This window comes from Barbatula barbatula, assembly GCF_947034865.1.
Source record: "Barbatula barbatula genome assembly, chromosome: 25".
In the NCBI taxonomy this organism is placed as follows: Eukaryota; Metazoa; Chordata; class Actinopteri; order Cypriniformes; family Nemacheilidae; genus Barbatula; species Barbatula barbatula.
This window is the reverse complement of record NC_136788.1, coordinates 8024209-8036782: the sequence shown is the minus strand read 5'-3', so window position 1 is coordinate 8036782 and position 12574 is coordinate 8024209. Positions and strand designations below refer to the sequence as shown.

At 39.5% G+C, this 12574-nt stretch overlaps 1 protein-coding gene across 2 annotated transcripts in view; it reads right to left on the bottom strand.

The window, feature by feature from the left end:
• scaper (S-phase cyclin A-associated protein in the ER) overlaps positions 1 to 12574 on the bottom strand; it is a 105301-nt gene that overhangs the window by 8209 nt on the left and 84518 nt on the right. For both annotated transcript variants that reach the window (XM_079449835.1, XM_079449834.1), the window contains 2 exons: positions 6907 to 7153; positions 3493 to 3642 (listed from right to left, as the gene is read on the bottom strand). In XM_079449835.1, the coding sequence (XP_079305961.1) occupies positions 3493 to 3642; positions 6907 to 7153 (397 nt within the window). The remainder of the gene's footprint in view (positions 1 to 3492; positions 3643 to 6906; positions 7154 to 12574) is intronic.

Below are 12574 nucleotides of genomic sequence, written 5' to 3'. Positions count from 1 at the left end.
TAGAAGCATTTACTAAAGTGGTTAGTGTATATAGATAATAAAAACTGATTTTGGTTGACAGTGTTAACATTATATTAGATAGCAAGTTAAAAGTATGTCTGGTCAGTATTATTTTGGGTTACCATTCGAAGAACCATTACACGGGTCATTTAACGAATGGTTTATTTAATACAAGTATTATACAATAAAACGTGAATATAAATGAATATTAACATAAATTAAATCGAACAGAGATACTTATATTATTAGCCAGACACCGAAAGTTAACTTCGGGCCAGACGTGTGTGTCTGATGAAATTGTCTATCGGCATTTTTAGTTTGAATAACCTGGCTGCAAATAGAGCCCTGACCAAAACACAATACAAATTTAATGGTTTTAATGGAAACTATAATGGTGTCACTGGTATGTGACAGATTCTATAGGTGGGGTGTAATCTGGGATCAATCCTTTTAAGATAATGCCCAAAACACACCACAAACCACACTTTTCTGATGGTTTTAATGCTAAAAGATATTGGTTCACAATGGTATTTTAATGGAAATCAATAGAATTTGTGTCGTTGCATCTTATTGTTTTTCAGCAGGAAATGTTTGGCTTTGTTGACTACAACAAAATCGACAAATTACGGGCACCGAGCTATCTTAGGTGCCAACCATAAAATCATAATTCTAAAATGTAAATAAAACAACAGTACTGTACGTAGAGAATGGCAAAGGTCAATAAATATTTTCCTTCATTTAACCCCTTCGTAACCCCTTCAGGACACTTGAAATATACAGGGGTTGTAATGCTCAAACTTGAAAAAGAGTCACAAATCCTATTGTAACCAGAACACCCAAAACACCTCATGGTAAAGAATCAGCATTTTTGTTCTGGAGATCAAAGAACGCCAGTGAGAGTGTGTACAACACAAGCGTATGTAAATAATTACAAAATTATAATTTTGGGGTGAACTATTCCTTAAAAAGCTATTTGAATATTGGTTAATTTTAACCAACAGCCCGTGCAGTCCAAACAAACTGAACACCAAAAATGTTAAGTTGTCAGAGGTGTAAGTTAATACATTTTGAAGAACCATTACAAAGACAAACCATCATCGAAGAAGAATGTGAACCAAAATAAGAATAAATGCAAAATAAGAGCACTTATGTACATGAATAAAGTAAAGGGGAAACCATTTGCGAGTTCATTTAAACTTGAAATAATACTCATTGCCGTGGGTCATCACTCAAAGACTTTATGCCCCCCTTGAGTACAAACAAACTTCATATCAACTACGACTGTGCATATCTCACACTCTCAATGTTTTATTGGGGAGGGGGTCTGAACAACATCCATGTGGAAAAAAGAAAACTCCACCAGTAGTTTTTCCAACCTATATGAGCAGCGTTATTTCTCAAACATACACATGTAAAAATAAGCTGGCGTGCCGGCACTGAACCAGAGTGCATTATGGGACGGCTCTGGGTCAGCCGTCGCCTTTGTCTTCTGCCAGTGCTTACATTTGTCTGAAAGAGTCAAATATTCCCGCTCGCTTCATTTATCCTGTATGTGCACTGTGGGGATATATACCAGGACCCCAGGAACTGGTGAATATCTGACTGGAGAGGGTTGGGGATACTACAAAATTGTTTTTTTCAGTGGGGAATATAGTTTTTTGTGTTCTGCCGAAGAAAGAAAGTCATGGAGGTTTTGAAATGACAAAAGGTTGAGTAAATCCCTTGAAGTCATTTGATGTAAAACTGAGAAAAATAGCACCTGACATGAACTTGTCTTTACATGGGTTGAAAAACAGTCAAACTGACAGCTCGAAATATATTTTTTTTTAACATTACAGTTCAGATTAGGAGACACAAAATAAACAAAAAAGTTATTTGTGTATTTGTATAAGAATATGTATAATACAACAATAATATTCAACAATATCAAGATTTTAAAACGAATAAATTATAAAAAATACATTGGACACTTACAGTATGTTGTTAATGACACATGATCAGGTACAGCAACAGCTCTGGAGGTACAATTACATCTAATCTTGTTGCTCTCTGTGAAACCGTACATTCATGAAAATGTCTGCATGAGCTCAATCCTCAATAAGCAAAACAAAGTCAACAGAGAGAGAACAAACTGCCATGGAGGAGCCACATCACAACTCACAATTCATCATGTCAACTAGTGATGACTGCACACATGCGGTAGGTGCGTCCGATAAACTGATCGCTCGCTTTATAATTTCCCAGCCAGCATTTTGGCCAAAACATGTCTAAACCGAGTATCTTCACCCCATTTGCCAAATCCCTTCAGGACACCTGAAAGCACCCGTGTGTTTTTAATAATAAACCCTGACGTGCAGCCAAACTGCGACATAAAAAAGCGTCCTGGAGGGAAGTCGCACGTTTAAAGACCCAGCGTTTTTCAAATTAGTAAAGTGGGCTGGAAAGATATGCATATTCACAGGGCGTTATTCCCAGTTTGTCCGTCGTTTAAATTGCCACGCTCGAGCACAAAGCCCAATCATCTGTCACGCTTCCTCTAATTCAATCATCAACCCTCATTCAATTATCCAATATAATATGCAAATCAGCCCAACAATGGCCAACAAATGCTAATTACCTACATCAAAATAATGAAATTGGATGGCTGTGGCGCAGAAGGACCGCACCGTCGTAAAAACGCAAGCCGTTTCTTTTAATTAAGAGCAAAAATGTTTTAAATTAGAAGCCCATAAATTGCCAGGACACTGACCTCTCCCTTCCCACCCCCCCGGGGGACATTAAGCCGTCACGGGGCGATGTTTCACGTGATGCGAGTATAACTAAAACCCGTCCAAGTGTGGCGTAGTCACACCTGCCATACCGTCGACGGCTTCCAGGTAAACGGAGCATGCAACGAGTATCAGAGAATTCCACTTCTTCATGCCAGGCTGATCTGTGATCTGTGCCGTCGGGTTCGCCCGCCCCCCTTCGACACCCCTCCACCGGGGCGAACAAAGAGAAGGCCCAACTGCCAGGCGGAGGACTTCAGACTGCACAGAAGAGAGCCAACACAAGTGGCAAACTCGCTGCATTATTCAACAGCTTCCTTTTGTTGCTATTGTGTCGGTTGTTTGTAAGGAGAAAAGTACACCGGCCCTTGATCGAATGATGACCAAACAGTATGCTCACCTCTGGGATGGAGAGAACAGTATCTTTTTGCATCTCTAAAGGCGATTGAAATACAGTATGAGAGCCTAGAGATGAATTCTTGATTTCATGTGAACTTTTTTCATGGAAAATATATATTTCCAGCCCGTTTATTGATATTGATCACACCTTAAAGCTTGCAAAGAAAACATTTGGGATGAATCGGGTTCAATTTCAACAACTGGGGGTGAACTCGATTCAAATCTTTGACCCATCAAAAATGAATTAAATATTCACGATGCCCTATTACATATTCATGAGACATGCGTATATATTATGTAACCGTAATAAAGAAGGTAACCTCACCTGATTGTCTGGGTGATTGACAGTGAAGTAGCCGACGCAGATGATGAGCTCATGAAGAAGCTCTTCCGAGCTCTGCTGAGAGCAGAACCACAGTAGAGAGCTCACGATGTGCCTGAAGGCCAGAGAGAGACACTCGGCTCCTAAAACACACTGAATTCAACATACACAGCTTTAGAAAGGGATAAGAAAAACGTAATACGCGAGTGAAGTCCATTAAAAATATCCGTTCAAACTCATGTGAGGTCACAACCAGCTCACAAAAAATGAACGTTCCAAGAACGTTTTGCTAACGTTAGCATGAAGTTATCAGTGTTATTTTCTCTTATTTGAATGTTCCACTAACAATGTAAGGATAATGTTTGTATACCATTGTTTTCATAGCATACAAAATACTGTATTATGTTGTTATTACGTTACAGCAAGAGCTTTTTGAGCATGTTAGCCAAAGTTCTGAAAATGCTCCCTGTTAGCTGCATTTATTGCTTATCGCATAAAATTTTACAGCTAAAGCGATACATTTTAATTACGTTGTAAAGATGGTTATGTTGGACGAAGCCCAATTGCGGGCTCAGGAGAGTAAAAACATTTTTGATAACACTTTACGATTAGGTTGCATTTGTTAACACGTTAATGCGTAGCTAACATGAACGAACAATGAGCAATATCGCTTTTCAGCATTTTTTTAACTTTGTTAATGTTAGTGTATGTAAATACAATTATTTATGTTAGTTCAGTGTGCAATTTATGTTACAACATTGGATTTTAATAACGTTCTAGTAAACGTAAATGAGCATGAATAGGATAAATAAATGGCATAGAAGTATTGTTCCATATTAGTTCATGTTAGCTAATGCATTACATAAAGGTTGTATTTGTTATCATTAGTTAGTGTTAAAATAGTAGAATAGCAGTACGAACAATGTTAAAGTCAGGCAACATTTTGACTGCGCCATACAAGACAAACGCGTCATACGCGGCAGACCTTGTCTATTTGTCCTGCCGTAGGCCATACGGCACGAGAGAAGAAGGTGAAACCTGCGGAGCGCTCTGGAATCAGTGAGTTTAACAGCAGAACCCCCCAGATTCCCTTAACGAAAGAGATGCTATCTGCTGGTCTACAGACAGTATTTATTAAACATGTCAACATGACTGAGCGCCTCGGGGTCACCACTGAAACTACTGACATTTTCTGCTGTGTGGGAGAGTATTCGGGATTGAGAATCTAAACAACCACAAACAACAATACCTGAACATCTGAGCACATGTGATGGGAGCAAGACGCTGGGTTTGTACCACCAGGGACACAATACATTTGACTAGTTACCAAAGTTACTAGCGTAACACCACCAAGAAAACTATAGACATTTACATTTATGCATTTGGCAGACGCTTTTATCCAAAGCGACTTACATTGCATTATCCTATACATTTTGTTTCTTAGCATGTGCAATCACCTGGGATCCAACCCATGACCCTCTTACCCCTGAGCTGCAGGAAAGCTAGAGACACAATATATCCAAGTGAAATGCAATTATCTGTTTCAGTCGGTATATAATAATGTGAAGTATATACTATTGCTATCATATATTTTGGAGCTGCAATAAGTTGGAAATTCATTAGGCAACTGACATTTTGGGTAATAAAAAACTTTGACGAAGGGAATTCATATATATCTGTCCCTTTAAATCCCTGGCTGTGTTTTAGTAGATGTGGAACTAAGCAACCAAAATCCTTTAGTTTATGTTTACACTCGTACATCGAGTTGGAAACGGCTTGACCAGCATGACACCAGCTCAGTGTCAAAGCGCATCCGAGTCAACTTATCAAAAATTGTTGATATCTTTTCCAGAAGCACTGTTGATACACTTCATGTTGTGTTGATCTGAACTAACGCGAAGCATTATTGAACCAATTTATTTAAAGGAACAGTACACAATTTCACTGAATGATTTAACTTGTAAAGCACACAAAGATATACGCAAGCTGTGCATAGCATACAAGTCACATGCACAATTTGATGGCCCTTTTCTTGTTTTTTTTTTAAAGCACGAAAGGGCTTAGATTTGTGGCATTAAAAATTGCATAAAAAGCTCAACCAGAACATTATTACAAATTACTTTGTGTCAGGTCTTAGATCGTCACGAGGGTAAGTAAACTGACAACATTTTCGGTTTTGGCGAAGCTATCCCTTTCAAAATCATACAATACTGACTCCCAGCTATTTTAAAAGGAGAAACCAAGTGAGAGCGAGTACCTACATGGACGCACTGAAGTAATCCCAGGGTTTCCAGCCTCCCCGTTAACACCTACGTGTTTGATGATTTATCTTTCTGATACGTTCTTCAGTCTTTATCACGTTGGCTGATCAACAACCGGGGTCTGTGCACGTTGCACTGTTTTCCATTCGCATTATTCACCCGGAGCTTTCAACGCAGCTGGCCTGAGGTCAGAGGTCGGGTGGCTTTACATCCACCGGGTCAACTTTGTTCATACAAGATTTCCTACCAGTGGCTCTGAGGGCAACTGAAGGAAAACCTAGTTGGACCAAAAGCTTTGAAGGTTACGGCTTTACAGCCGCACACTCGTTCAAGAGCCTAGACGCTCAAGCGCAGCTATTAATGATGAAAAGATAGAACGGCAGTCCAAAGGATGCAGTAAAAGTATCTGCACATAGATAAAGGGCAAGTCTCGCCGCTCGTTCTAAAGGAAAAAAAACAAGTCGCGCAGCATTACTTTAAGCAGACATGGTGGCTGCAAAGACTTTAACTACTTTGACTGGACAAGCAGCATGCCACAACAGAGATGGTCAGCAACATCACGAGCAAGCATCTTTCATCAGTGCTCAGGAATCAAAGGAGGAAGGATATCACAGATTGTAAACAGGACCAGAGCAATAAGGTCACCCATCACACGAGGCGCAACTTCCCAGACGGCTGCGGTACTTTTTAGAAGATAAACACGGTTTTCTGGACTTTGTACACAACTTGAGAACGAACTTTATTTTTAGTGCGCTCATTCTGGCTCCAGGAGCTAGAATGGCAAGTTTACACAGAATTAGTTTAGTTTGGAAGTGAATCAAGCTAGTTTTGGTTTACCCAAAAAACATTTATTCACGCTCATGCCATTCCAAATCTGTATGACTTTCGTTCTTCTGCAGAACACAAAAGATGATATTTTGAAGAATGTAGGTAACCAAATAACATTTGTCCGCTTTGGCACAAAACGGCAGGGACATTTTTCAAAATATCTTCTTCTGTGGTCCACTGAACAAAGAGTCTTTTTTATATTTGTATTAATGTGTGGTATTAAGAGCCAATGTGTGAGGCTTTAGACCCTGTGAATTCATGCCATGGTCAGCGTCTAATCTCAAAGCCCACAAACATACAAGACACGGTCCATATTAGAAATCAATACCTGAAATGCTGAGAGGTCCAGCAGGGCAAAGGTGTTGAGGAAGCGCAGGCCCTGGAGGGCCACCTGGATGACGGAGGGGCTGTAAGGTCCCTGGGGCCCCTCTGGGCCAGTGGAGAGAGGTTCAGGAGGGGCACTGTGCAGCAGGATGCAGTAGAGCATGTTGATGACGCCCACCTGGTCAGTGCTCTGCAGGAGGGCCGTCAACCCGGTGGGGTCCTGACGCTTGTTGTCGAAGACGCTAAGAGAACTGGGAAGGAGAATGACGTTGTGTTAATTATGAAAAACTATACTACTGTTTCATAACTGAACACTGATTCTTTATTTATATTTTTTCAAAATGTCTTATAATAGTACAATCATCAATACTTATGGAACACAATTGCAACTATAGACCGTTTCATCGGACATGCAAACGCCTGACCCCAGTTAACTTCCGGTTTGTGTTTGGCTAGTGTCTTATAATATAACTATTTATATTTAAGAGGTGTGCTATGATTGGCCAGTTAACCAGTGTGTAGTGTTTGGTCGAATACCGCAAGCGTGTGACAGAAGTGTAACAAATCAAGATCCAATGCAATTGTTCTGACAGGTACATCCACCTTACTTGCGTTTTCATTCGGGCGGTCTTCGTCAGGTCATACTGACATCAATTTGTGGGGGTGTGGTTACACAAGGTGTTTCAGGCAGGTCTGGGTGAGCATTTGCTTTTAGATGGAATGCATATTTTGTTCCAACACAATGTTGTGCAATTTTACGTGTCTAATACATGCATATACAACTAAGAATACACCAAAGATAATCACGTGTTCGTGCCATATGATTCCTTTAAACAAAGCGTATGGTACATTGACATCTAGCAGTTAAGCTTGGTTTTCGCAGTCTAAATAAAAAATATTGGAGAGACAAGTTTAGCCAAGTAACGGGACTTTATGGTTTCTTTTGATTGTTATCAGAAATAATGTACAAGCACACTATTGTTTGTGAATGTGGACTGGAAGTTAAGTTGAAGAAACCAAAGTGCGCATGCGCAGTAACGTTTGTTTGTGTCGTTACGATGAAACCGTCTATAGCAATTGGGTGCGAAATGGATTAATGGGATACAACATTTGACCCAGTTTGCTCCACTTGTGTCTATACATATATATGTATATATATATATATATGAAGAGTTTGTTTCCAAAATGAGAAATCATTATTTTTCAAAAATGATGTTTTTTATTTTATGGGTTTTTTTTGTTTTATTGTGTTAGTTAGCAGTTTTAATTTAGTTGTTATGGCTTATATCAAAACAAGTTTGATTGATATTAATTGAAAAGCACAGTTGTCATTTTGGAAATAAACTCTTCAAAAATACATATTATATACTCTTATACAAACAAGACCAATCAAACATGACACATAAGACCACTTTGTTCAACAGGTAATAACCTCTCAGCTGTGACTGACACACCAGAAATAAAAAAAAGTGAGTAATGCTCGAAACTATTATTTTATTAGCTCGGCCATAGATGTTTCTCATTGTATCAGACGTAACAGGCCAGTCAAATAAGGTTCCTCATGTTTATACACTCTCAGTCTGAATCACCGACCTTTCAAACAAATTCAGAAGTGCACAGGGCTGTTCTGTAGTGCACGGGACGAGGGTGGTGAAAGGAGCCTGGGGTCTAGGCGGGGATCAGAAACATCAGAACCTGAGGTGGTTTCTTTAGCCACACAGACCAAAGAACCAAGATGTAGTGAGTGTGGAACGTCAAGTCCCGGCGGCTTCTAGATTTACTGGCTAGACCAGAGCCAGTCCGTTCTGATATAAATAATGAAGGCAGGCCCCATCTGTGAAGCATGCCTATGGGGTAGACAGGCTTAACTGGTAACACACAGCACTGCATGAGCCAGGAATAAACGCTCAGATACAGTGAGGGTGGCTGTGCTCAGATATACGAGGAGAGATAGGAGAGACTTTACACTTCTGAGCCTGGGATCAGAGACAGGAGTTCACAGAAAAAGAGAGGGGGGGGGATAAAAACAATGGCAAAAATGACAGATATATAAAGAATGTATAGTGTGCATAGTTTAACAAAATGTCTGGTGTGGTGTTCTGGGCTGTTATTGGCTGCTTTTCTTTTTATTCTTCAGTTAAAGCATGTTGATAAGATACAATTTAAGTTTTGTAATGAAAAGGATTAACATGTTTGTACATTTATATCTACACAACCAATTTTAGACGTTTACGCAAACACCTTCAGATCAAAAGATTTGGAAGGTCAAAAGAAACATTTCACCAAAGTGACCTCAAACTTTTGAACGGTTGTGTATACTGTAATGCAAAGTAAACAGGATTACAAACTAAATGTATTTCTTATGTATGCAAAAATAAATATACAGATTTGTTAATTTCATTAAATAAACATTTGTTGAATGAGGCCTGTAGTTTGGTCGCATTCAAAGAATCCGTATGGTACATTAACATCTAGTGGTTGAGCTCTGTATCGCATTTTAACTTCAAAATATTGGAGAGACAAGTTTAGCCAAGTAACACTTCTTCTCGGTTTCTTTTGATATTTATGAGAAATAATCTACAGGCACTCTATCGCTTGTGAACGTGTACCGAAAGTCACAAAGGTGTGCATGCGTGTTTATGTTGTCACTTTGAAACTTCACTTTTCACAAACTTCACAAAATGTCACTTTTCTTCGTTTTATTGCTCTTAGGGAATGTTAAACAAGACTTGAATTGAGATTTTTATACAGTATGCATTGAAGTATTCCAGTATTCCATTTAAGTGGTTTCTATGTGTGACAGGGCTAAAGAAATGTATAGAATGCATGTCTATAAAATAAGCCCTATATACTAAATCTCTAAAAGACCGAATGCAATGGACAGGTATGTGGAATTAATAAATAAATTAATTAATAGAGAGAATGGGGAAAATGTGATTTATAAAATGTACAGATTGTGGTGAAGAAATCTATAGTATAGATCTATAACATGAATATATTGAATCAATAAAGAGATGAATAGAAGATAGAGGCAAATTAAGGACAGCATAATATGGCAGAGGATCTTGAGGAAGTCGAGGCTCCAAGCAACAAAGCTGACCTTCCAAACGTCACACACTCCAATAACCATACTGGAACGTTCTGCACAGCAACAGCAGAGCCAGAGAAGAGGAAAGCCCTGGAACTCAGACGACCATATGTCAGCCAACATCCACGCTATGCAAACTCACCTTACTCTACTGGCCGTCTTGTGTTCCAGCACATTTAATTAAGAGCCATCCTACCAGATTTACAGCAGCGTGTTTGTGTGTCTTAGTCAGGACAACACCCTAAAGATTAGCAGGATTGGTAACTTCATACCCGGCAGTACATTCAAGGGGCCGAGCAGAGGCAGTCCCCTCAAGGCTGATCGGAGGTAAGATCTCCCCCTACAACAACTGTAAGAGTTTGGATTCGAGATTCGAAGGCTGATCTCCAAACAGCACAAAAAGGGCAAGACCGACAGGGTGTCACATTGCAGGTGAGGATACATCTGAACACTACACCGAGTGCACTGGAGGGGAAACAGACCTTTAGGTAAGCCGGAGGGGGGACGGAGTGTCAGGCTTATTGGGGGGGGACATCACAGTTTGTGGATGAGATCACCCAGAATTGGCGTCGGTGTAGGGAAACAGTATTCAGCTGATCCTGGTCCTGCTCTCATCATCCACGCTGTCGTAAGAGAATCCTCAAAACTGGTCCGAGTTCATAGAAAAAGGGCAGCATCCGCCGACAGCCCTGATCGACGTCTACGTGAGGGAACAAAGAGTCGGTTCTCACAGAGTGACTGTGCATGACGTACTTCACATCTCCTGACCCTGAAACAGGAGACAGCGGAGTTTGATGAAAGTGAAAGCCCTGACACAAGCAATTCGAGTCTACCCACTGACCCCAAATCAGCATCGTCTGATTAATCCATGCTTACGGCTGAACCTGTGGAAATGCTGTAAGTGTCTGCTAAGTTCACAGCGGATGAAAAGTTATAGATTTGTAACTTTGATTTGCCGTGAAACGAGTTCCTTGAGGTGAATCAGTCAAGTAAAAATTGGTTTGTGCATTAGTCAGGGTCTTCAAAGTCATGTTAGAGCATGTGCACACGCTAGAGTCATGGTGCACTAGTGGTGACACGGTTAAGATGTGGTCTCAGGCATTTTCCCAAACCATTTCAAGTCTCATTCAAAATACTTTCTGTCGCTCTGCATTGTCCTGTCCTAAAATAACATTACATTTAGGAATATCTCCCTTTTTTTAAGATATAAAGTTCCCCAGAGAAGGGAAAATTCTGTCATGAATCTCACCCTCAAGTCGTTCAACAACGCAACATGCACTCAAAGCACAAAGGTTATTTTAAAAGCAATCCTTAAAATATTCCATGTGATAATAGTGGTTTAACCTTAAAATGTCTTGCGAGGCTGATCATTTCATGACAGAATTTCCATTCTACCAATGAACTAAAGGTCGATTTACAAAAAAAGTTAATAATTTTAAAACTTTATGAAAAGAAAACTCAATAGTTTAAAAATATAATAGAAAAGATGAAACTAATCAAATAAAAACAACCCAATAGCATAATAGACTATATATATATAAACACCACAACTATACGGATACAGATGACTCATGCAGTTATGATTCAACATGATGATTCAACATACATTTCAAATGAAACAAAAGTAAGCAAAATAAAAACATTTTCCTAACAGCACGAATTTATTTTTCTCAAATTCAATAGATATTGCAATGATATTGTTATTAAAAATGATTTTGGCCATGATAACTACTGAAAAGTTATACCTTTGTCATAAACTTTAACGTTTATAAATGCATTTAGTTTTTAGGCGTATTGCTAGAACGTTATAAATAACAAATAAACACCTAGCAACAGTTTATGTAACTAAATATTACAATAACCTCACAGAATGCATAGAAAACATAACCGGGTATAACATCTAGTTTTACCTCCTGTGCTAAAAAAAAGAGGATTTGTTACCGTTCAAAAATAGAGCTCTACTACGTACCCTATTTTTGGAAAGTGCCACATATTAACATTAAAAGAGGATTGTCCTAATCCATCATAAAATTAAATGTAATAGAGGGAAGATTTACCATGAGCTCTCTACGACGTGCTCTGATTGGCTGCTTATGACTCGAATCTCCGGAATGCAACCCCACCACAAACAATAGCACTTGATGTCAAAAACACAAAGCTCCCACCGTGAGAACATAGCGCAGTGCGTGGAAACTACCAGAGAGCAGAGCCAGTCAGAAACGTCCAATATGTCCTGGGCACGGGACAACTTCCAGGTTCTCGTCATGGTGATTGGCTGAACGACTGGAGCAAACGCTGAGTCGCACCGAGCAGGACTATTAAAGCGCTGAACTATTGGCACCGGAGTTCTCACAGATATTTAGTGATTCAAGCCAAAGAGACGCTAGTGTTGAACAGCTGTGTGATGTCACAGCATGCAACAGCTGGAAGAGGACATGGCTGGGCACCGTACTGCCTGAAAAAACTCTATGAGTGGATTTCTAAGTCCACGTAAAATCCAACTGATCCGTACATGGGGGTGAAAAGACATTTTACGACATATTTTACATTTGGAAATGCACCACAGTGAAGATCAAGAAAAAGT